Source organism: Lemur catta, chromosome 13 (genome assembly GCF_020740605.2).
Source record: "Lemur catta isolate mLemCat1 chromosome 13, mLemCat1.pri, whole genome shotgun sequence".
Taxonomy (NCBI): Eukaryota; Metazoa; Chordata; class Mammalia; order Primates; family Lemuridae; genus Lemur; species Lemur catta.
Genome location: NC_059140.1, coordinates 54,947,569 through 54,975,203, shown reverse-complemented (window position 1 = coordinate 54,975,203; position 27,635 = coordinate 54,947,569). Strand labels below are relative to the sequence as shown.

Sequence of the window (27,635 nt, the reverse complement as noted above, 5' to 3'; positions counted from 1 at the left end):
CCTGTTGATTTCCTTTCGCCTGGGAAGAAAAGCAAACTGGAATTAAACTGCATGGAGAGAAGTCCTTGCTCACGGGGAGAGGATGGGATGGTAGCGGTGGCTACTGGTTTGGCGTAGAGAAATCGCAGTGTGTTCTACGAATAGAGGCGAAGATATATCTATGTATTTTTCCCCTCCCAACAGACTCACACAGCAAATGCTGATCAGGCTGTGGCTTTCTTGATTTCGGGGGAGAGCCTTTTCCGAGGAAGAGAGGGAGGAGCCTGGTGGGGAGAGGAAACTACAAATCGGGACACTAGTTCTTTACGCTGCATTTCCTCCCTCCCTTTGGCTGCTCGGAAAGGAGAGAGAGAGAGAGAAAAAAAAATACGCTTGGCTGGTAGATGCAGTCCGCCGCCGCCTCTGCCTCAGCCAGCAATGCGAGATTAGATCTCTAAATGCAGCAAAACACTGCCTGAAAACGGACTAGCCCGCGCGGCAAGCAGACATTTCACGGTGTGCCGAAGAAGCTTCAAAATATATCTGTGACTCTGTTCATTGCTCTTCATCCCCATCGATTTCATCACGGAAGAAGAGTAGCAAGTAAGGATTTCACTTTCGGATCTGCCTGGAGACACACCTCCCCGCACCCTCCCCCACTCGATGTGAAGAGTATTCCGGAGGCTCCGGGCAGGAGTGGATTTGCAGCACCCTAGCGGGAGTGAGGAAAACCTACCGATTCTTTAGCTCATTATCATCCCTCCCAGACGTGATTTCCTTCTTATCGCCAGTCTCATCACTCAAGTTTGAGCCTCCTCAAGTCCAGGCGAGAGAGACAAAACCGCGGGCTCGCCCCCAGCCGCAGGGAGCCGCCGCCTTGCTCCGAGCCCCTGCAGCTCCGCTGCACCTCATCTTGTCGCCCAGTGCGGATGCTGTAGATCAACAGGTTCGGGGAACTTGAGCGGAATAAAGAGAGACTGCCTGGTGCTGCAGCCCGAGTGCGGAGGGAAGGAAGGACCCACAGACTTGTGGCTTGCATCTTGCGCGCACGCTGCGCCGGGGCCCCAGGCTGGCGCGCACTCACTCGCTCGCCCCTCCAGTCCGGCTGCTCCTGCCTCCGCCCCACCGGTCTGGGATGTACCTTTCCATCTGTTGCTGCTTTCTTCTATGGGCCCCTGCCCTGACTCTCAAAAACCTCAACTACTCCGTGCCGGAGGAGCAAGGGGCCGGCACGGTGATCGGTAACATTGGCAAGGATGCTCGACTGCAGCCAGGGCTTCCGCCTGCTGAGCGGGGCGGCGGCGGGCGCAGCAAGTCGGGTAGCTACCGGGTGCTGGAGAATTCGGCGCCGCACCTGCTGGACGTGGACGCAGACAGCGGGCTCCTCTACACCAAGCAGCGCATTGACCGCGAATCCTTGTGCCGCCACAACGCCAAGTGCCAGCTATCCCTCGAGGTGTTCGCCAACGACAAGGAGATCTGCATGATCAAGGTAGAGATCCAGGACATCAACGACAATGCGCCCTCCTTCCCCTCCGACCAGATCGAAATGGACATCTCGGAAAATGCGGCCCCTGGCACCCGCTTCCCCCTCACCAGCGCACATGACCCAGACGCCGGAGAGAACGGGCTCCGCACCTATCTGCTCACGCGCGACGACCATGGTCTCTTTGCGCTGGATGTCAAGTCCCGCGGAGACGGCACGAAGTTCCCAGAACTAGTCATACAGAAGCCACTGGACCGCGAGCAACAGAACCACCACACGCTTGTACTGACTGCCCTGGATGGCGGTGAGCCGCCACGCTCTGCCACTGTGCAGATCAACGTGAAGGTGATTGACTCTAACGACAACAGCCCGGTCTTCGAGGCACCCTCCTACCTGGTAGAACTGCCCGAGAACGCCCCCCTGGGCACCGTGGTCATTGATCTGAACGCCACTGACGCTGACGAGGGTCCCAACGGTGAAGTGCTCTACTCCTTCAGCAGCTACGTGCCCGACCGCGTGCGGGAGCTCTTCTCCATTGACCCCAAGACCGGCCTAATCCGTGTTAAAGGCAACCTGGACTATGAGGAAAATGGGATGCTGGAGATTGACGTGCAGGCCCGAGACCTGGGGCCTAACCCTATCCCAGCCCACTGCAAGGTCACTGTCAAACTCATCGACCGCAACGACAACGCGCCGTCCATTGGTTTCGTCTCCGTGCGCCAGGGGGCGCTGAGCGAGGCCGCCCCTCCCGGCACAGTCATCGCCCTGGTGCGGGTCACTGACCGAGACTCGGGCAAGAACGGGCAGCTGCAGTGTCGGGTCCTGGGGGGAGGAGGGACCGGCGGCGGCGGGGGCCTGGGAGGGCCCGGGGGTTCCGTCCCTTTCAAGCTTGAGGAGAACTATGACAACTTCTACACGGTGGTGACTGACCGCCCGCTGGACCGCGAGACACAGGACGAATACAATGTGACAATCGTGGCGCGGGACGGGGGCTCCCCTCCGCTCAACTCCACCAAGTCGTTTGCGGTCAAGATTCTGGACGAGAATGACAACCCGCCTCGGTTCACCAAAGGGCTCTACGTGCTTCAGGTGCATGAGAACAACATCCCAGGAGAGTACCTGGGTTCAGTGCTCGCCCAAGACCCCGATCTGGGCCAAAATGGTACTGTATCCTATTCCATTCTGCCCTCTCACATCGGCGACGTGTCCATCTACACCTATGTGTCTGTGAACCCCACTAATGGGGCCATATACGCCTTGCGCTCCTTTAACTACGAGCAGACCAAGGCTTTTGAGTTCAAGGTGCTTGCTAAGGACTCGGGGGCGCCCGCGCACTTGGAGAGCAACGCCACTGTGAGGGTGACAGTGCTGGACGTGAATGACAACGCGCCGGTGATCGTGCTTCCTACACTGCAGAACGACACCGCTGAGCTGCAGGTGCCCCGTAATGCCGGCCTGGGCTACCTGGTAAGCACCGTGCGCGCGCTCGACAGCGACTTTGGCGAGAGCGGGCGCCTCACCTACGAGATCGTGGACGGCAACGACGACCACCTGTTTGAGATTGATCCATCCAGCGGCGAGATCCGCACGCTGCATCCCTTCTGGGAGGACGTGACGCCGGTAGTGGAGCTGGTGGTAAAGGTGACCGACCACGGCAAGCCCACCCTGTCCGCAGTGGCCAAGCTCATCATCCGCTCGGTGAGCGGCTCCCTGCCCGAGGGGGTACCCCGGGTGAATGGCGAGCAGCACCACTGGGACATGTCGCTGCCGCTCATTGTGACCCTGAGCACTATCTCTATCATCCTCCTAGCGGCCATGATCACCATCGCCGTCAAGTGCAAGCGCGAGAACAAGGAGATCCGCACTTACAACTGCCGCATCGCCGAGTACAGCCACCCACAGCTAGGAGGGGGCAAAGGCAAGAAGAAGAAGATCAACAAAAATGATATCATGCTGGTGCAGAGCGAGGTCGAGGAGAGGAATGCCATGAACGTCATGAACGTGGTGAGCAGCCCCTCCCTGGCCACCTCCCCTATGTACTTCGACTACCAGACCCGCCTGCCCCTCAGCTCGCCCCGGTCGGAGGTGATGTATCTCAAACCAGCCTCCAACAACCTGACTGTCCCTCAGGGGCACGCGGGCTGCCACACCAGCTTCACCGGACAAGGGACTAATGCAAGCGAGACCCCCGCCACTCGGATGTCCATAATTCAGGTAGGAGACTTTTAGCATAACTGGGACTTCACTTTATTGCTGGTTTTGGAGCTGTCCTGAAACCGCTGGTACAAGGACAAGCCACACTGCCAGCATCAGTGAAAGGGGAAAAAAATTAAATGAAAATGGTTTAGACTTTTGACACTGTGTGTACATCATACTCTACACATAACCCTCAAATAGTCTAAAATCTACAAGATGTAAATGTCCTACTTCTGTTGCATTTTAAAGTTTATTTTTACAGGTTTAAAAATGTTAGCAGTATTCAGTATTCATAGTTTATTTTATTTAATTTTTATTTGTTGCTTTAGATTTCTTTCCATAACAAAGGATTCCCAGAGTAGGAAAAAAAGATTGTTTTAGCTAATTCTCTTAAAAAGATTTTAATTCCATTTAAAAAAATTGATACCCAAAATGAAAGAAATGTATGCCCACATATGAAGAAGTTAACTTATTGAAGTACAAAGTAGCAACCAGTAAGAATTCCAGAGCTTGAATCAATTTGAACTAAGTTTTCACGTCTCAAAAAGTCAGTTTTATATTTAAAAAGTATTTTAAAGGACATAAGTCTCATTTATTCTTCAGCTGAAACTGCAGCATAATGCATTAGTGGAGGTGAAGATTTTGAAATGTAATACTCTGAAGCACTTTCAAAAGTTTGAGTAAATGTAGACTCTGGCTAATGACCACTTATGAAAAGTTTGTATTTGTTTGTATTTGTCCCATGATTATCCCAATCTATTTCTTGGAGTCACTGAGGAATGAAAAGAGTATACCAGAGGGTCACAAGCTCATTTTGTGGTATTTAAAACAGGAGGCAAAGTTGCACTGAAGGCACCTGATGTGCCAAAAAGAATTCCAGGGTGCATTTAGTTTGCATACTGTGTATATTCTCTATAGCTATATTTAACATATGTTAGTATGATTCAAAGTTATTGATGACATGACAAAACTAACCCAGCCTGTATACAGATTCTAACAATAGCAGGTAACCGTACTGTGTCTAGTCACTGTCTAGTTTCTTTTAACCACTATTGAGTTGTGTTGCAAAAACTTAATTCTTGCTTATTATCAATATGTGTTGCTACAAATTACTTTGGTTGAGCAGTATGTGAAATTCAAAATTGAGCTTAACTAAAAGTGACACTTCAGGAGGAAGATTAGTTTAGTGCAAATGAAAATAATTTGTTTATAATTTTATGCTTGAAAAGCAAATAACTTTTTAATGACACTTGACTCAGTAATGTTTTTATTGTTAAAATGGAATAGTAAAATTTCATATTATCCTTTCTAACATAACAAGTGTACCGAATACTAATACTTAGCAAAACATATTTTCCTATAATGGCATAATGTCCTTATAAAACAAACTCATAATTGATGCTACTGAATACTAAAGTATCAATTGTAATATTTAATCCCACTTTTTATAGTGTTTACTGAACATCAATAATCATGATTTTTTTGAGGTCTATATAAAACTGAAAAAGAAGTTTCCAATTTAAAAAGGTGTGGTTTCTATGAAAGTCTTTCTGTGAGTTTGTAAAAGTGGCATTAATGATAATTGGTATATCTTTAAAGGAATATATGCTAAAATATATATTTATAGATCTGCTGTAGTCATTTTATAAATACATATGTTATATAACTTTCTTATATTTTTACCATTGACAATTATAAATATTTCGCAGAGGGTTAATGCTTAATCTTCCCCTTCAAGTGCTATGAATTGTATTTTCATTTAATTTCCAGTAAAAATGAAGTTGGTGCTGTAGAATTTTCAGCTAACCTGATTCCTTGGGCAGACTAGTGAGGAACTGTATTGAATTAACATATTTAGAAGGTTTTGAGGGACAGTGATCCCTGTGCTATATTTACACCATGCTGTCCTTGAAGCTGGTCATTGCTTAAGGAGAAGGTGGAGGATGATGATGATTCTTCCCATTAGCAGTAAAACTTAAGCCAAAGCAAACGCACACACACAAACACAATTTAAGCGGAAAACAAAGGACAAATTTCCTCACCATTGCCTTTCTTCTAGAATTTTAACCTATAATATAAAGACACAAAAGGAGCTTTAATTTTAAGTCCTTGAAATTTTTTTCAAAGTAATTCAATTTCCTGTATTGCTTCTATCCTAGAAATATCCTCAACATAAACTGTTAAAATAGGCTTTTTTTTTCTATTGACATTTTGCAATCGTCTAAGGGATGCTTTGTAAGTTCTTAATATGTTAATATCTTTAAAATGTAACAGGTTTATCTCATTACTGATTATGGAGAACAGAGTAAATTAACTACAATGACTTTTTTTAACTAGTGTACTGCAAACACGTTGTGCTAAAGTGACATGCATGAATTAAAGCATTTAGGTATCCCATAATTTTGTTTCAAGTGCTTTTATTAGTGTATATATGTAAAACAGCCTGCTAAAGAAACACACTTTTAATCTCACATGTGTTTCTAAAGGTAGAATTTTAATCCACAGAGTGCACTTGTACTAACTGCCACGAGATCTGGTTCATCTTTATTTTCCACCATATGTGTGCTGTTTAGAAGGTGCACAGTGTATTTGTATTAAGAGAATGAAAAGAAATTTATAATTGTGTTGAGATACACTGATACAGTGTGGTAATATGAAATTTAGGAATGTCATGATTTATAAGGTTCACATTACAGCTAAAGTTAAGATTTAAGTATCAAGGTATTTTGTATGCTTCACAAGGTCTAAAATGTTAACATTGATGTTTGCAGGTTCTTTTGGGGCACAGGAGTATTTTTACTGTATATGGATACATAAGCTGGTGTAGAAATAATGGTTTGTGAGAAGAGATTTTATTTCAGGTTTTTTTCAAGTTTTTCAGACAAAGTCAGTCTCTTTTAATAATAGATTAATGACTAAAGTATTCATAATAGTATGTATCATAATACATCATAATTATAATTAAATAGTTACTTTATAGTTATAAAACTAATTTTGAAGAATAGGAACATAGAGTTTGTGGTAGGTAAGGAAAATAGATTGTTATATAAATTTATAAAGGCATTTTTCATAGGAGAAATTTCCATGTGAATTATTTCATGTACTAATATGAAATCTAAAGTCAAGCAGAGATCATTACTAATTTTCAATAATAACTGCCAATGATGGCTTCTCAAGAATTAGTTGTTAAGTATCAGGGTGACTTCTCAACAGGTGTTTTCAACAGGCCTCCTTGAGAAGAGGAGAGGAGACTGGAGACTTTTCACTGATAAGAGAGTTTCCAGTTTTGTTTCAATGCACTAGTGAAATGTGTTTACATATTTTTTTTTTGTAGCACTACGACAAGTCACTTTAATGTGCTCTCATAGAATAAAATATATTGAGCCAGCAGAATAAGATCTACTGAAATAAATCTTGAAAAGGAATACATTCTTACTCAGTGTTTTGTAGATCAATTTCAAATGATTCAGGTTAGAGCCGACTTTAGAATCTTCATGCTGGGAAGATAAAATCCTTCTGATAGATGTGCATGGACTTTTTAATAACAGGGAATTAAGCATATGGTAAAGGCCTAGAGCCAATCCAAATATATAAAAATGAGATTGAAATGTAGAGGACTAAATTATCATAGTGTAAACAGCAAACTCAGTATTTCCAAATCAAGCGATAAAAGAAAAGTCTGTCTTTAATAGCAACATTATCACCTGTCTGCCTTTATTCCCACTTTGTTTTAGTACAAGATGCTTCTGACTACAGAGACTCATTCAGATGAGTTCCCAAGATCTTGATCTTCAAAACTTCATACTGTAGCATATTAATGATTTCAGTAACAAACACAAAGTATGTTTAGAATGTCTTTCATCATTTATAATTTTGGAGATATTTTGCTGTGATTTTTATTCTAAGATAGCATTGTTTGATTATTATATGCCTTAGTTTCCATAAACTGTATATACATCTCTATTTATAGGAGTTAGGGTTGGCTGAGTAAAAAAAGAATGTCTCTTTTTTATTGCATGCCTCTAGGAGTGTTTTGTCTACTTGTCTTTTTTCTTAAAGATTTTGAAAAGATAGAAAGAGTAATTTCTACTTCAGATTAACATGAGTACACAATCATTACTTTTTTTCTGTTTTATCATGCACTAAAAGTAGTACAAATAAAGTAAATAAACTTAATTTAAAATATAATCAGCCGTTAGGTGTTTGGAGTTTCCTTAGAGAAGGGTTTAGATCCCCCAAATCTCAACATTATTATTATTTTTGTTATATTGTTACTTTTATTCTTAGTTTTCTGTGCATGTATGAAAATTTCAGCTCCAACATAAATCTTTGTGCCTTTCTCTATTTCACAATAATTAAAATAAAAAAGTGTAATTTTTGACTATATGAGCTAGAAACCACAGAATATTATTTTTAATATTAGTTGATAACTCTTCATAAGGTAACACTTTCTTTATCCATTAGCTTTTAGTTTTCAATAGAATTTCTAAAATGCCGGCTAATATTTCATCATACTTACATTGAGATGATAGTCCTTAAGGCTTTTAAAACTGTAGGAGTAAGATAATTTTAAATGTTACTTGAGTTGTATGAGTTCTATAATTTCAATAAATATTATCATATATAAATGTATGCCAAGGATTTTGGAATTTTAGTCCTGGCATCTTCATGTTATTTAAGGCTGTGTGTGATCAGGAAAAGATATCAGATCATAGAAAAACTATGCCCTAAAATTCTTATCTCAACTACTTGAATACTTTTTGGTGAAGAAAAAATTTACATTTTCTAAGTTAACATTACCACCTTTGACTATATCGTTTAAGCCATGGAAAACACACACACACACACACACACACACACAAATTTTACAGACTTTGATGCTACATATGTATTATACACTTTTTTAAAGCGCATAGATATACCTTTTATATGTTAGATTAAAATAAATTATTCTTAAAACAATCTCAGATATTATCTCTATTAAAGAACTAAGAAATATACCTATTTTAAAAGGAAAAATCTTCAAAAATCTTCAGATAATTATTTAATACTATTTAATGATATAACATTTATACTTTATCATGTTTCAGTACTATTCTCAGGTTTCAGTTTTCATATTTTTTACTGTCAGTGCTGCTTATGTAATATAATACAATAGAAATATGTCTATAAAATAAAAGACATAAATTAAGCAGAATATTTTATATTTTTTAAAGATGTATAAAGGCTTACATGCATGTATTGCAGTTGGCTATGCCTATATTTATTAAAATATGAAAAATAAAAGTTTTTGACAAAATTAAGTATGTGTATAAATATGTCTTTATATTTTCAGTATAATGGATGTAAATACTTGCTCAAGTACAAATATTAGCCCATTTTTATACATTTTAGTTCAAAAGCAATATTCCTCCTTTTAAGGAATGACTCAGACTTTTATTTTTCTTTGAAAATAAGTTAAAACTTGATGAGTTTACTGTTTTAAAGTTTCAAACAGTTTGAAATTTCTTGAGACATGGCCAGTCACTCTAGAGAAAAGGAGTTAAAGAACAACTGGCCTTCAGTGAGAAATAGGTTGGAGCCTATGAAGATTAAAAGAAAAAAAAATCTAATCCAAATTTCTAATTCTTTCTGGAGGCTGTTAGGAGAGTGGGAAGCATTGTGAGAATATATATATATATATATATATATATATATATGTATATATATATATATATATACTCTGAGCTTGATGATGAAACAACAGCAGGAGAAAGGAGAAGCCACCATAACTGGGCTCATGCCAGTAAGGAAGTAAAACTTAACTCCCTAATGGTGGAGGAGTCTTGCAATACACTCCAATAGTGAGTAAATTCTTACAAATGCACCCGCTAATTATGATATTAGTCATTGCTCTAGAAGGTATTCCCTTCAGTGATAGTTCTGTTTAATAAATCCCAGAGGGCGTTATCGTAAAGTCATATTTTAGTAAAGCCATTAGGGAAGGGATTTTTTTTTGTTAAATTCCTTCAAACAATGTATATTTGTTAGAGAATAGCACAAAGTTCATTTTGGTTATCATTTTGAAGATAGTGTGACTTCTGCCACCCACCTACTTTTCAAGTTCATCAGACCTACACTAATCTATTGTCAACCTGTTTTAGTAAAGGAGACTTTGACAAGAATTTCCTTCAATGGCATACAGTATTTTACAGTTAGTCATAAGCTTTCACCAGTAGGTTTGACAGTGATATATTGCTATCCTTTGGTCTTCTGAAATAAATTATCTATAATAAAGAAGTCCTTAATGACATCAACATCCCTGATGTGACTAAGCAGAAAGATGCTCCTGCTTCCTTGCTACTGAAGAAAATATTATGGTCAATATTTTTAAGGTAAAGCAAAAAAAGACCAGTAAAAAAATCCAGATGCAAAATTGTGGCTGTGTGGGTGGCATCTTTCACTTGTATGCACCACATTCTTCCAGTGATAGACTATAAAATTGGTTTCAGACAGTGTTTGAGAGAATCTATTGATATACATGTGACACACTTCTATTTGCCTGTTCTGGTCCTAGTGACATTCTGATTACTGGTATTTGTAGGCCTTGCCCTGGATCTATTCCAGGCAGTTTTATTGTAGTGAAATGGTTCTTACAGTTCATTGAGCATCTAGCATAACTGTGCTGAATATGATTGGCACGTTTGCATATATTTATTCAAAAAAAATAAGACAGTTAAACAGCATAATTATGGGAAAACGAATCATAACAATAAAAGACCATTTAAGTTAACAAGCTTTGTGATCAAAGGATAAATACAGGTTGGATAAATGACACTCTTAGATGTAACTAATCTACATAAATAGACTTTGGTCTGATTAGAGGAATGGAATATATTAAAATAATTTAATGGTATTAGAAATAAATTTATTTCAGTCATTTTGAAATATTTGAAGACTTGTATTATCTTATTTTCTTCGTTTCTATTTACTAAAATAGTCATGAATCATATTTATGTTCTATGAAAAATGAGCAAGTTAAAGATAAATATAATCTTGTAAGCATCTGTTTGGCACTGAAATGTACCCTGTCTGAACAATATTTAATATTTTTTAAACTTGTAATGTTTTTGATTGATTTTTAATTAGTGGAACACATTAAAGGAACCACTTAAAGGGCAATTTCTTGTTTACTCTCTTTATCAGCTAAAAGCAGCCTTTGTAGAGTTTGAAAGCTAGAGCATTAAAAATCAATTTCAAGTTTCAAAGCTATACATTCATAATTATTGTGTAGATATATACTGTTATAAGAAACATTGGTTACATGTTTGTAAATTATATTAGTATACAATATAGGTAATGATTCTATATACTGAAAGATTCTAAAGATTTTGATAGCATATATGCTTTAAAATAACAGATTTAACATCCAATGTTTTTAATAAGTATTTTCTTTCCAATGACTTACGGTTCTTTAGTTATATTTTCTTCAGCTTTTTTTGGTGATAACTTTAAAAAATGTAATTTAGGCACGAATCATAAATTGATATGCTTCTTTATAATATTTCTCCCTGAATTCTTAATAAATATTGCTAAGCAATGATTTGATTATACTTATACATAGAATTTTCATGTTCCCCAATTCAATAAAACTCAAATTGAAATATATACATGAAAGTATTAAGTTATACCCTAAATTCCAACAGTTTGCTTTTATAAAATGAAAATGCAACAGGTATTTTATTATAGGCAGAAATGGTTGAGGGGGTCAAATATCTTTTCTGTTGTATAATTCAATTTTAGACTATTAATGTCTTAGGTAAATTCTTAAATTTGTATTTGCAGAACAAACATTTCCATCAGTTTCGAAAGCCTAAAACTAGTTTTCACCTTAATATACAACATTATTTGTTAAATCACAGTCCCCATTATAAATACCTCTTCTAAAAGCTTTTCATTTTATTTTTCATGCTACATATTTTATGAGTATACTGAGGTAATTTTATGACTGAATACTTGATATATTTTTGCTATTCTTTCACAGTAGCAGAGCAATTGCATATGCAGAACTGAATTTATAAAGCAATTCACCTTTGATTATCATGAGAACTAACCACATGTGCAAAGTGGCATTGTGTGGTTTTTACTGATGTCCTCATTTCAGTAAATAAAATAAAAGCAAGAAATTAGAATATTTGAGAAATAATATGCTTAAATTCTTAACAAAATTTAGTAAGAATAAAATGTTATCATTTCAGTATTTTGGAAAAGGACGGGATTAGTTTCAATAGAAGATATTTACCACCTCAAACCTAAGTGCTTAATGATACATCTTTATATAAGCTATTAGTCATACTAACTTTCTAAACAATGTTAAAATAATTTACTTTGATTTCCATAGTTCTGTCATCAAAACAGAAACAAAAACAAACCAGAATATGATCTAAATATTGGTTAATTCTATTATAATGTCTTCTCAGACATGGAATTCTTGCTTTCTATTTTGTTTTTTCAGTTTTGTATCTATTTTAAAATAGTATATCTCAAATAAATTTATTACATTAAGATGTGAATAAGAGCATTTATTGGTCATACAAAAATATAAGTCAATTATCTATCTTTATTATCATTTTCATTATGGCAAAGTTAAGAATTACATACAAACTTACCTTCACATAGTGTCAAGGCAAGACACTTGATTGTTTGCTTCACTTTTATTATTATTTGAAGCTTTGCATGACCTTGTGCTACATTAATAAATTTTTTCTTTCTTTTTGTTTTAAGCCAATGCCTTATCTTGTATTGTCATCTTGGTTGATTAAATCAGAAATTCTTGATTAAAAAGAACATTTGTAGATATGCATTGACTGTTAATTGGCACAGTAGGCATGAAATGTATTTATAATTTCAGAAAACATGAAAATATTTTGATGCTGCTGCACGTACCTAAGTGTAGAGCAAGATACAGGAGTATTGAGAGCATATATATATATGAAAAACGGTAAACATTTCAATATCAAAGCATAGCTTGAAGAAAAAGTCTATAACCTTTCACTTTCAGTGTTGGCAGATGCAGGAGTCATAATTATTAGCTAAGTTTCCTGATCCTGACCTTCTGAGTGAAGCTACTATTAATCCCTAGATAATAATGATGGAAATAAGAAAACTATCCTATTAAACAATTCCCCCACACAGGAATTTCTAAGGGTCACTGGCAAAAGCTTATTCCATCTATAGTGTGGCCCTGACATCAAACGTGCCAGTACCGACAAATGAAGCAATATCCCCAAGTGGAGATAAAAAAGACAAAGAATACATTTAAGGATACTTTTTTTCCTTCTGATTTTGAGCAATAGACTTTCCATGATTTTTTATAATCAAGACAATTACATAGTAATTTGGGTTAGAATACATGCCCAGTTCCCCATCTCAAAACCCAATTTGTTACCACCTGTGGCTATTTCTATTAAAAAAAAGAAACATAATTACTAAGAGTCTCAGCAGTCTTAGAGTAAATTTTTGCAATTACAATACCTCCCTTGGGCAGATGTGTGAAAATGGCAGATTAATTCCTGCCAGGATCTTTCTGTTCCTCGTGCATTTTTAGGTTTGGTGTTGCCTGCTTATTAGAGTGACTCTGTTTGCTCTGGTTAAAGGTTATGTCTGTGTTTCCATAGTAAAACTCTAGAAATAAAGATCCACAAATCAGCCATCAAATTTTGCCGTAGGTGAAAAGTTGGCATGTAACATCTCTGCGAAAGTGTGGATATTTTCATCACTCTCCTCTGTTGCCTGGTTAAGTTTGAAGTAAAAGACAGCAAGACTATTTGGCAATATAGAGAAAGCAGGGCTTAGACTAGCAGGTAAAAAGAAAAGTGTGGTAAAATAATATCTAATCTGGCAGAAGCTATGGAAATATTTTTAGTCTATGTTTGATCCCAAAGCTACATGATGCCTAAGGATTTTAAAGAGTAATAAAAAGATTAAGACTGATGGCTAACAGGTGATTTAACTCCTTACTAATTTTCATTCATTTCTTTTTGTTGTTATTGTTGTGTGTATTCTGTTCTTAATGAAGATCTAATTGATCTACATGCAAAATAATGAATGATATTAAGTCTGAACAGTGTTAACCCCCTGGATCAATGTTTTAACTCTTTATTAGTAACATAAAGTTACTTTGTCTCAAAGAAGTCTAGGTAGGAAAATAATTGAAGACGGCCACATCCATGGTCCATTTTGTCTGTCAACTATAGTTGCGGGAAATTAGCATAGTTTCTGATACATAGCAGGCACTTTAAAAAATATGAATTCTTTGTGAAGAAATTGAGACTTCTATAGTTAATTAATTTCCAATAATTACCCGTCATATATAGGCTTCAGTTTAGATTCAAACCTAGAGATGACTAAGATAAAAGTCTACGACATTAATACAAATATGCTAAAATATTGGTCTGCTGGTTAATAACTTATTTGAATGTGGCATATTTTTACACTTTGAAATATTTATAGTTACCACCTCTGTATTATAATTACCACAATGAAAATTTCTATATAATTCTATTGATAATATTACAAGTTTAGAAAAACGGGTGATCAAAGTTCACAATTATGCACCTCAAGCTCTCATGGTATCTGTTTATAGTATATACATAAACATATATAATATATATAAAATATATACACACATGCATATATATACAGTACAATGAGAGCAAATAATGTTGATTATAGCATGTCTTTCTATCTTGATATGTTGTGTACGGTATTGAAATGATCCAATTCTTATGTCTGTTTGTTAAGACTTCAAGAATCATTCAACCCTAGTAAGTTGTTAAGAATTTAATATAATAATCATTTTGTCTATCTTCTATATTTTAGTTAATTTTTAAGATACTTACATTTGTGGAGATACACCATAAATTGTAAATACGTTCTATATAATTGTTTTAATGAAATGAGATTATATTAAACCCTAAACAGTTTTTGTTAGGATTGCATTTATTTTTATTTGTTATATTTAATTTCAAAATTTACTCACTTTAGCATCTACTATCTTCCATGTGATAATCAGAATGAAAAAAATCACTGTTGGCAATTGTCAGGTATATGTAATAATAATAAACTAACTTACAAAATTTTTCTCCACATTTCAGAATCTATCTTGAGTAGGTGATAATGAAATTTTTATGCACATAATAAAGAAACATAAACTGAACATTCACATAAATAGTACGTTGTCCATTTCAATATTGTTATTTGAAATGCATTCACAATGTTCAGAGTTGTTTAATCTATAATTATTAATTCAGTGAATAAATAAATCATTTCAAAAGCTATTAATTGAAATAATTTACCAATTCTAACTTATTTTGGGACTTACTAATTACCTGAATTTTAAGGTTTAATTGCAAAGTCCATATCAAACAATAAGGAGGCTTGATAGAGTGAGGGTTTTAAGCAGAATGAATTTTAAAGCTGTATTAAAAGTTCAATTATCCCCATTTTTCAGAGTAGCTGAGATACAGAGTGAAGGAAAAAATAATAGAAAGGACCACAGAAATATAATTTTCAAATGTTTAGGGTTCATTTTCAACATTCATAGATAAGAGAGAGTCTTTTTAAAAGATTAAACTATACACATCTGTCTAAACATTACTATTCCAATCCGTCTGTAAATTCACCTTGAAATATTTGACATTTTTGGAAAAGGGTACATCAGTAACCAGTGCTACTCAATCCCAATGAAGGGGATATCAAGATTAAGGATGTCATAGAAAGAACCACAGAGGCCTATATACTAGTAACAGGTATTCTCTCAGACACTATCAACCAGGAACTGGGCCTGTAATATTCCATAATCTGTCTGCATTTTACTTGTTTCTCTCAATGTGTAAATTTTTTCTTAAACTATCATATATGCTGTCCTTTAAAGAGTTCAGCCTAGACAGCTACTGGAAATGTGACTTCCAAATAATGTGGGCAAAAATCTGAATGTTTTGCAAATATATTGGTTTGCAAGCATTTGTTAGTCATTACTTCAACCTGAAACATCTATAATTTGCTTAAAAACTTTGAAACATTGTTAAAACATTTAAAAAGTATCATTCAAAGTATATAATATTGAGTGAAAGACAAGGAAATAAATTATTATTTACGTATTATACTGACCTGTTCTAATTCTACCATTTTTATTCTTGCCATCTGGTCTCTTTTCTGTGACATACCAGTGGAAAATATACTTTTTACGAGGCTGCATAGGTACCTTGTATATTTATACCTTGTGTGTGTGTGTGTGTGTGTGTGTGTGTGTGTTTAATTCAGATATGTATGTTGATCAGGCATGGTAGTGTTTATCACCAGATTAATATTTTACTATGTGAATATTTGGACCTGGGATTCATATATAGCTCATTTTTCATAGTGGAGATATATAGGAATGGTTTGGAATAAATAGAATTGTCTGTGGGATTTTTATTTTTTATTTTATTTTTTTGAAAGCAAGAGTTAAGAAAATGTTATTACATATGTTTCTTTCAGCATTTGTACTTATGATGATGGGTTTACACATACAGGTTTAAAAGGTAATGTAGGCATGCTTCTTTAAAGATGCAATATGTGCTTTTTTTATTTCAGTGAGTGGAAGTGTTAAACATAGAAATAAGGTTGAAATAAAGAGTTGAGACATGTTATTACTACATGTTTCTTTTAGCATTTAGGTTTCTTATGATGAGTTTACATATACAGTTTTAAAAGGTAAATGTAAACATGCTTCTTTAAAGATGCAATATGTGCTGCTTTCTTTCAATGAATGGAAGTGTTTAACATAGAAAGTTGAAATCAACAGTTGAGAATGTGTTATTAAAACATTTCTGTCTGCATTAGTTTGTATTATGAGGGTTTTATATATGCGTGCTTAATAGGTAAATGAAAGCATGCTTTCTTAAAAATAAATCGTGTGTTGCTTTCATTCAGTGAATGGAAGTGTTTAACAAAGAAAGAATGTTAGACGCAAGAGTTGAGAACATGTTATGACAACATGACTCAACACTGGTATTTATTATATGGGGTTTACATATACAGGTTTAAAAGCTAAAGGTAAGCATGTTTCTTTATTGTTTTATTTGTACAAACTTAAGGGATACATGTGAAATTTTGTTACATGTAAATAATGTGTAGTGGTCAAATCAGGGTATTTATAGTGTCCATCTCCCCAGTACAATACATTTTTTTAAACCATAGTTACCCTACTCTGCTATCAAACATTGAATTTATTTCTTTTATCTAACTATATGTTTGTACCCTTTAACTCACTTCTCTTTGTCCTCTCCATTATCCGCTATCACCCTTCCCAGTCTCTCTTCTCTATCTTTCCACTCTCTACCTCCTGTGATCAGATTTTTTAGCTCCACATATAAGTGAGAGCATGCTAATTTGTTTTTTGTTGTATGTTGGCATTTTTAGAATGCATTTAATAGACAAAAAAATTTTGTTTATTAGTTAAAATAAAAAGCCAAAAAGCTTCTTCACTTTCTTTTAATGTAGACTTGAGTATATATTTTAGAGGCAAAATGTTGGCATTCTTTTGTATAAAAGCAATAAAATAAACTTTTCCACATGATTCCCTCTTTTTGTTCTTCGGGCAAGATATAGTGGAGATAAAATCTTCCATTTCCTACTCCAGAAAAATAGAATGTTAGTTTTTTAACCTCTTGGTAAACCTTCTTTCTGTGTTACGACTATGTAGGCCAGAGTAGGCTAATGTATCAGTTCATCATAAAAAGAAAGGAACTTTATAGTTAAATTTAGTCAACAAACTCCTTAAAATTATTTTTATTTGAAATTTCCCATTGAGTCTCAGTGAACTTAAACTTGATATTTGTGTTAAATACTCATTATTTAACGAGAGAAATCAAATCTTCAAGGAAACATCTGTTATTTAATGATATTATGTTTGGGTTTTGTTGGTTGCAAGTGTGGGATGGTGATGGAAAGGCTCTAGGGGTGAGAGAAGGAAAGGAGCACTGGTCGGATATCCCCAGGTAATATAAATAATTAGAAAGTGGAGATATCATTTTAGTTGGTTAGTTGTAATAAACCTATTATCTTGTTAGAGCACTAAGGGAGAATCAACATGTTGGGAAACAGATAAAAGGTGCATGAAAGCATTTAAAATTCAATCATCAGGTTTCATTGCACCCATCAGCTCCCAGGAATATAATTGGAAATTTGATTCATTGACCTTTGGCTGCCATTTTGGACCACAGTTTCAAAAATCTGTGTTTTCAACTTGCCCATTTGAAGGTAATTTGATAAGAGCTATAGTCAGTGCATTCTTTTTAACCCAATTGCTTTTTTGAAACAAAATTTGGAAAAAATAAAAGTGGGCTTAATGGGCCAATGTATATTTGACAAAGAGTCAACATAGGTATTTAATCCTGGATCTGATCAAAAGCAACTGATGTTTAACTTCTTTTAAGGTTTCCATTAACTAGAGGGATTGTTCAAGTTTTTACTGTTATTTTATGGACAGACTCCTACCTCTCATTAATTGTTCTCTGTATCCATTTTACACTAGACTTATACTTAACAACATTCAACGTTGTTAAAATTGCATACCATGACATAAGAAAAAATGAATGCAACTATTGAAGTTATTTCAGGTGGTTACTTTGAGGGTTTTTTTTGTTTGTTTGTTTTTGTTTTGTTTTTTAGACAGAATCTCACTCTGTCACCCTCGGTAGAGCAATGGTGTCGTAGCTTACTGCACCCTCAAAATCCAGGGCTCAAGTGATCAATCCTCCTGCCTCAACCTCCCCAGTATCTGGGACTACAGGTGCACCACCCCACCACACCTGGCTGATTTTTCTATCTTTAGAGAGACAGGGTCTCACTCTTGCTTAGGCTGGTATCTAGCTCCTGAGTTCAAGCAATCCTCCCACCTCAGCCTCTCAGCGTGCTGGGATTACAGGCATGAGCCACCATACCTGGCTGGGTACTTTGAGTTTGAAAATCTTGGGAGGCACCCCCCAACATTTTCTTGCCAACATAAGTATGACACCACATATCTTTTATAGGATGTTTCTTATGTCTTAACTTAGAAGGGTGATGTATGATAAAATTATGTGTCTAACATAAGAAGTACATTATGTAAATTGATCACAATTTCTTGCCAGCATTTGTGTACTGCTCTGCTCACTGAAGTTCATGTACTTTGGAAAAGAGTCATGATTAGACAGGTGTTTCCTCATCTATGAGATCAAATTTCTGAAATATTTATATAGTGATAAGCCAGATGTACAAAGCTTAACCTTATAATCCCATTTCACAGCTTTTCCAAATACTTGGAAATGTGTTAAGTGTGAAGCTGATTATTTTGGCAGCATATCTCCATTAATAGGATTCAGACATTCCTTATTTACAAGCCAGTGTTGTTAATATAATCTAGTATATTAAATCAACAGGGAAAACTGAAAAAGGAGAATCCATTCAAAAGCAAATTGACAGGGAAGCTTTTTCCAAAGCTTTTTAATTTGTTTTTTATTGACTCTGTAATATCAGAGAACACATAGCACAACTGAATAATGTAAATGTTTTGGGTCCTAGGCTACTACAATTCTAGTGTGAAGTAGTTATTGCTTAGATCCCTTGTACTTCTATCATAATCTTGATATAAGCCACATAAGACCATGCATCTGCTCTTTACAAATATTCCTTTCAGCATCATCTCAATTGCAAAGCTTACTGTCATTTGACGTGAAATTATTTTAAATGCACTCATCTGTTTTTTTTAAATGAATAGAGGCAATACCAAGTAATGTAATAATGTGTCATAATTTTCATTATGCTTATTTATTGGTTCTGCAATAATAGAAGAAGAGCTTATTGTTATGCTTTCAGCTTGAGCTATTTATGCACTATGCTACTGGGTGCACCATTTTATATGTGTGATATTCTGTCCTCCCGAGAAAAAGGATATCAAGATCCTTAAATCAAATTAGACTAGGGGAAGAGTTTCATACTTTATCTTTTTTATATTAAGTGTATAGCTTTTATAAACTACCTGACTCTATTTGAATAAGCTTATGCATCTTCGTAGGGGGGTGAGAACCTATTTTTCAAGCTGTATATGACAACTTGTTCCCTGTTTTGAAAAGAAGGAAGGAGAAAGCATGCTATCACAGAAGAGAACAGCTCTTGCTTTTTAATTTCTTTTGATGAAAATTATGTACTTTGTGTCTTATATTTTTACAAAACTGTATTGAATGCATCGATAACAAAGTGACAAAATTATAAAGAAAACATAGAATTAAGTAAACTGCAAAGAAGAATTCTTAAAGCACAGTTGAGATGTAAATATTTGAGATATTGGAACCCTTGAATTTTTTGTTCAATGACAGATATTCCAGAGATGAAGCTACTCCACTGAGACTGTGTGCCTCCAGACCTGCATAGCTGAGATTCAGGCACTGCTAGTCTAGTGCCTTTTGGATTTCAACTACTCTGTCATTGAACTGGGAATCTGTAGTCAGCCCCCAGGGATGAATCGCCTACATTTGACTGCAGGGCCCTTACTCCTCTCCTGTTTGATTTTTAGCAAGTCAATAGTTTCTCTACAAACAAGAGACTCTACTCTTGGGAAAAACAACTACTACAAAACTCTGATATGCAAAAATGTATTTTTATATTAAAATAATCTCAAGTTGTTTTCCAATATGTTATGTGATTCTGAGTTTTTCATTTTTTTCCAAAACAATGACTATAATTTTTGCCTAATTTTCAGAGGAATTCTTACTTATTGTAAAAATTCTACAAAAAGAAACCCAATACCTAAAAAAGTGTCTGGTATATAGTAAGAACTCATTTACATAATTGTGGACTGAAAATAGAGAAAGGTACATTTATAAAGTTAAATTGCCTACAGTTTACTACTCAGAGATAGCTATTGCTAACCTTTCGTTGCATAAATCTACAATTCTTTCTCTTCAGTTACAAAATCCAAAGGACTCGGGTCTGACCCAATTTAAGATAATTTACAATCTTTATTTATTCTACCTAGTGTGAACACCAACAGTTTTCATGCAGAGATACTAATATGCTTACTATTGAGGTATTGTACCAGTCCCTGCTGGGATGGATAATACATGTCATGTACATCAAAGTGTCATTCTAAAATATGAAAGAGTTTAGGCTTACAAAACATGTCTGGGTGCAACGGCTTTGCAAAGGGTTTGTGAACCTATATATCTTTCTACTTCTTCATGCATGCACACATGCACATGGGCACAGACACACACACACAGCTAGATTTTTACAAAAATTATATGTACTAAATTGCATTTTACTTAAAATTACAATACATCATGGACATCTTTCCATGTCAATAAATATTTTCATATTATCTTAATAGTGGAATTCTGGGCCAATCAATGGATATATTAAAATTTGTTTAATCAGTTACTCTCTGATAGATTTTTCTATATTAAGATTCTATTCCCAAGATTACCTGTTTAACAAAAATGAAATTACCTATTCAGTCCATGCCAAGTTGCTTAACGTATTTTTTATTCTTTTTCTGTTTTTTTATAAAGTATAATATTTGCTATCATAGGGCTGTTAGAAGAATTAAAGATGAAATGTGATTATTCATATAAAGAATATGATCAACACTAAGTATTGAATAAGTACTAACACATATAATTATTATTGCTGTTAAGAGAAAATAACATAAATCTTTCTGGTGCAGTAAACTTTAGGGTAATGATACGCAGACATATTCTCTGTAGAAACACTATTTCAGCTGGCCTAAATTTTAGCAATTGTATAAGAATAGAATTTTATTCCAGAATACTTATGATTATAAAAAAATAATTTTATTAGAATTCTAATTAATTATATTAGAAATTGCCATTTTGTACTCTCTAAACTAGGATTGGTCACTTTTGTTTTAGTTATAAATAGACAATTTTAAAAAGTGACCAACTTTTGGTAGATTATCTTGCAAAAATTCGTTTCCAGATATTTTAAACTTCTTAAACTAACAAAGTGAATGCTGAAATGAAAGATGTTATTAAGTTTTCCTTATAAATTGTGCTTTTTATGCAGGGAAACTATGTTGGAAGAAAAACTCACCTCATATAGAAACTTAAGAGAAGCATCTACAAAAGAATTATTGTAAGATAATGAATATTAGAAATTTAGATGCATCTGATTGCATCTGATTTCATTTATACTTCTTTTCTTATAAGAAAATTGAAGTACAGAGATACCCACATGTTTACAGCCAGCTAGGAACAGAGAAATAATGTCATCTGACTCAGAGTTTAGGGTTCTTGCTTCTACACCACTTGGAATCTCATGATTGACATGTATTCATCATATTGAGGTATCCATAGAGTGTGCAAACATTACATAGCATGAATAGTTGCTGCTATGAAGTACTGCAACTTAGTTCCTAGACTGAAGATCATTTTGGAAGAGAATTTTTTAAGATTTATACATATTAAACATTAAAAACTATTCTGTGATCTATGTACAACACATCGCCATAGAATCTTTCTAATGGGAGACCAGCAGTAGTTGCAAGAGGTTTTCTAGCTTGTGATAGAGATATTTCTGAATTTAGGATACTACAGAGAAGCTGAGGATTCTCAAAGATCTAATCTGAGATTTAATTTATTAAATTTATTTAATTAAATAGATTCTTAGATTTAATCATAGAACTGGCTTTGATTCTTTGATTTGAATTAAAATAGTCCTGTAGACATAATTTTTTTATTTGTGTTTAATTCAGTGCTGAACAGTTGTAGAAAAAAGCCATTTCAGTGTGTGTGATCTGGTATTAGAAACTGTAAGGAGCATTATTAGAATAATAAATCTGTAAAATAGATGTGACAATGATAAGTAGAATGGCATAGAAAGCACAATACACACAAAAGATAGATGAATACTATATAGTATTTGAAAGGGTACAAAATTTGACTCAAAAGAAACTTGTTCATATTACTTACTCATATTCGAACCTCCAGCTTGCCTTTCATAAATTCCACAGACCTCAGTTTCCCCATCCATAAAAAAGAAATAATTATAATGGACCCACAGAGGTGAGGTTGAAAGGAAATAATATGTTTGGAGATGTTGCAATACAGTGGCTAGATCACCCTGTAAAATAGGTAAGGAAGCATAGGATATAAAGGAGCAAGTTCTAGGTATAAGAGTGAGTTCTTTGTAACCAAGTGCTGAAGAGCGATGTCCCTTGGAAAGAATGCGTATTTAAAACTCTTATCTTAAGTACACTGTAGAGGAATTTGTAATATGCTTCCAGAAACTTCATGTGTCAAAGCGCATTTTGTTTTCAGGTGTTCCCATGGTGGTACTGCTTCCACAGTTTTAAGTAGTTTGGAATTAGATATAAACATGCTACAAATCACCTAACACTGAAATTTACTTAAAAAAATGAACACTTTGCAGCCAGGTGCTTTCCAATGTACATCCTGTGAGGAAAGTCTATATCCCACAGAGAAAGAAAAATGATTTGGTTTTTATTTTTCTGAAGTATGACCAAATTAAGCATGGTACATATGTAAAAATTATTCATTAATATTTTATCTATGGGAGTGAGCAGAGTAAAAATTTTACGTATATGGTTAAAAACCGAGACTTCATTTTTCTAAGCCTAATGTCAATAGCTTTTTCTGTTAAGGGCGAGATAGTAAATATTTTAGCGTCTGTGGGCCAAATGGTCTTTGTCACAAATGCCACAAATACTCCACTCTGTCACTAAAGCATGAAGACAGCTATAGACAACGTGTAAATAAATAAATAGACATGGCTGTGTTTTAATAAAACTTTATTTTTGCAAATAGATAACAAGCAATGAGACAATCATTGCTGTAAGGCCCTAGTAACTGTTAACAATATTTCTTAAAGGTTTTTTTTGTGTGTGTTCTGTGTGTGCATGTGTAAAACAATTGCATCATGTACATTATAAACAGTTTGTAACAAAATCAAAATGATTGTTATTTTAAAACTAGATATAGAAGAATGCAGGCCTATTGTGTCACGAAGTGATTGTTATTAAATAAGATTGCTCCTTTCACTAAAAGAGAAAATCTTTAGAAGTAAAGTCTCCAAGCAAAGAAAGAACTGGAGATGCTTGAATTAGATATTAAGTGACAGTCTGGTAAAGAGCAGAGATATTTCATTTCATTTAGTGCTAATATTTAATTAAAAATATGTTAATGCTAGTAAAAACACTTTGCTTTATTTTAATTTCAGGTATAAATGCCCACCTAAAATAGACTATTTCCATTGAATCATACATTTTAAACGTGATACTTATTCTTGTATTTCAGAGAGAAAATGATAAATATTCTAGTGATATAGCACTCATAAATTTGATTAATAATTAATTTTTCCCCAAATTTGGGAATAGTTTTTCCTTTGTAGTAGTCATTTCTGAGGATAAATCTTTTATTATTGTGTATTATCTCCTAAATTTCCATAATTAGTTTTTCAAATTACTATTTTGTTTTAAAACCAGAACTGCAAATACAATGGGTCATTTTTTTTAAGAAATCTAAAATTTTATATCATTTTTCTGGGAAGGGGTTAGTAGAAACCTATACAAAAGATTGAGGACTTTAAAATTTACCCAAACTATTCAGTAATTATTGTAAAGGTTATTGGTTGATTAGCTGGTCGACTGATTTGTTGTTTGTAATTATAAAGATTTAGAAATTCTCTATCCCTATCAAGAGTTAAAGGAGAAAATTAGAAATGTGTCCATTTCACTTTGAATTTCCTGTTTTGTTGTGTTTTTCCTATTAGGAATTAGAATGGACCTATAAAGGTAATGGCTTGAAAAACTGTTATAAAACTGGATAGGAAGCTAAACTTGTTGATTCATTTGTGAAATGTAACCAGTTATCTAAATAATAACCTATTTTATATTCTAATTGATGTTGTAATATTTTGAGTCTGAAGACTAGTAAATTATGTTTACCCAAATCATTGCATTCATAAAGTTTTAAATTTTAGTGTATTGTGAAAAATAAATTGATGAAATATATAACAGACTTCTAGTCTATGATACATTTGGATCATCTTTTAAATTAGTTATTATTTTTTGCTTGGGAATTTTACAAACCATTGAATAAATGTATTGTCTTAAATTTCTTTTGCACTTTAAAAGGTGGGTATTCAGAAGTGCCTATTTTGACAATTTATATGAGTATAATGATGGTAAGTAATCGTATGGTTAAGCATACTGCATGCATTAGAATGTTTAATAATAAATGGTCTATGATTACCTTTTTATGTTATTGGTCAAAGGGAAAATCTAGTTGTTAGAGTTATATATAAGGTTCAGTGTATTAAAATAATTTAACATAAAAGTATAGAAAGGTAGAAGTGCAGATTCTTTCAAAGAATCATCTTGTTATTAGGGATGATAGTAGTTTTATTTTTGCTTAGTATGTAAAAATAATTTTAAGAAGTATTTTCAAGGCAAGTTACATTAATTTCTTATCAACTGATTTCCAAAAATATTGAGATGGTTCATTATTTTTCTCCATTATCTCAGAGAGACAGCACAGCAACTGACTGGTGCTGGCAGGCTCTGGGAAGTGTCATTGTTCTGTAATGAGTTGGTTGTATGATGGACAAACCTATGAAAGTCACTTAGCTGCAGTTTCTCTGTTTAAAAAAAAAATTGGACAATAACTCCACTGTGTCTCCTAGAGCAATTGAGAAGAATGAATAACAAACATTAATACAGTTATACTGTCTTGTAGATCCTAATATAAGATAGCATATTCCAAATATCCCGGTGCAGAATTTACACAATGACATTTAAACATACATTTAGATTCAATGCAGCATAGTTTCAAAGCTTTCCATAATAGCTAAATAAATTAGACAAAGAATGGGTTTGAACCTAAATAATTCAATTTGTAAAAATTTATTTTTGCTTATTAGCAAGTTCTTCAAATTTAACAAAATATGATTTTAAGGAAATGTATTTATCAGAAGACTCAGCATTTGTAAAGATAATAAATAAAATAATATCACCAGGTTATCTCCCTCCATTTCCTCTTTCTCTTTCTATTCATATGTTGAGAATATTAGAGGAATGTATTTGCCAGGATTGTAATGAATTTTCACTGGCCACATATAACATTTGAATTCTTAGTCCTGGAGGCCGAATTGCAGAGAATCCAGTTTTAGTTATTCCTTCCAGTGTGAAAATCCTTCAATATTCTTAACAGAGATGGAAAAAGAGCACAGGAGGAAGAATACCAAGGAAAGTCTCCGGAGATAAAAAGTCTGGCTGAGTGATAGCAAAAAAGTGAAGAAAAAAAAAAAAAAAAGAACTCCAAACTTGCTCCACCACCACCACTGGAATAAAAGGGAAGACTAGGTGTTGGTTGGGGTGCGATGAGAAGGCTGACCACAATGAAGAGAACCAGTGAATTAAACATGTTGGAGTTAGCAATCCTTAAGTATGTTTTGATTTCTTTCCTAAGACATGAACTAATACTATGCCATTGTCAAGGAAAAAGGACGTCTAGCATTCAGTGGCACCTTGGCTGGCCCTGGGATTCAAGATTCAGGAAATATATAAGCGGAATGTGTAGCATTCTGTGTTTTTATGTGCTTTAATAGATAATAAATAGCACTCATTTTACCTTTTGATTATTTCAATTTTCTTTGTTCTTGTCAAGGATGATTTTCTTCAAGATTCATAAATTACATAATTAAATTCTGGCACATAAGTTATTATTAAAATTATCAATGTCATTTAAAGGAGTTAACATTTGCAAGAGATTTTAATATACAGCCAGATCACTTTAAAAAAAAATCAGTCATCCTCATTAAGTGGCACACTTAAAATTTTTGCTTATAAGATGTGTTTGTTCTGGTCCTCCCATTTTTATTAATAATTTAAAGGAATGCTGGTTTTTGCTCACATGGGTAAGAATATCCCATGTTTTTATTATGCCTTTAGTACCAAAACACAAATGTCGACTACACTATACTTGTATAAAATGTATTATTTTGAAAACCACTGATAAATACAGTTATTGCCATACTTCATGCACTTTAAAAATTCCAAAGCCATAGGTGCTGTCAGATAACTTTATAAGTGGTGGCTTAAAATGCTGTTGCCTACTTCAGCAATGTAAAAAGAACCACACCATATATTCTGTTGAAAGCAAAACTATCAGAAGCAATGTCGGCATGAAAAGGCTTAAAGTGAATTATTCACCTCTTAACACTCCCTTGTGTTGAGTCTACTGCAAACGGAATGCTTGTTATCAATGTGAAAAGCAGTGCCTTTGAATTAAGGGAAAAGTTCAACTTGTTTTCCTTTGTTTTCAACCTAGTGACATCAATGTAGGCAATAAATCTTGTGTCTCTAATTCAAAAAGATTGTTCAGAATTCCATTTCCTTGTGCCCCCGGATTAGGAAAACACTGAACATCTAAATTTAACTGAATTTATAATTATGTGATTTAACACCAAAACAAGAACCATTTACTTGTAGGTAAAACACTGTGTTGTTCACTACACATCCAACCCCAAATTGTAATAGTTTGTAAGAGATAAGCTGCTCTCTTAATGACTTGGAAGAGTCAAAGACATACTTATACATTTTTTAAATATGTCTTATTCTAGATTGATACATCTAGAATTGAAACCTTCACGTTTATAGTGCAACCAATGAGAAATCCTTTTTATATTTGTCATAAACTCTTTACTCTGTAGTATATTATAAATTTATAAAAAATGATGTTGACACAAATAAAGCTTTTACAGATAAATACAAAGAATAAATTTAATATTATATACAATAATTGAAGCAAATGCTTCTAGAACCTGATGCAAAATGCTGCATCTTTTCTTCCTTAGTGTGTAATCTATTGCCAGTCCCATCCAGTGTATTTTTAGTTGAAAATACTATGGTTTTTATTTTTGAAGTTCCATTTGAATC

General features: G+C 34.5%; 1 protein-coding gene across 1 annotated transcript in view; it reads left to right on the top strand.

Moving 5' to 3' along the window:
• The first annotated feature begins 316 nt into the window (after positions 1–316).
• Positions 317–27,635, top strand: part of PCDH17 (protocadherin 17) — a 94,969-nt gene continuing 67,650 nt past the window's right edge. The window contains exon 1 of the mRNA XM_045566962.1: positions 317–3,679. Within this exon, the coding sequence (XP_045422918.1) occupies positions 1,115–3,679 (2,565 nt within the window). The 5' untranslated portion in view covers positions 317–1,114. The remainder of the gene's footprint in view (positions 3,680–27,635) is intronic.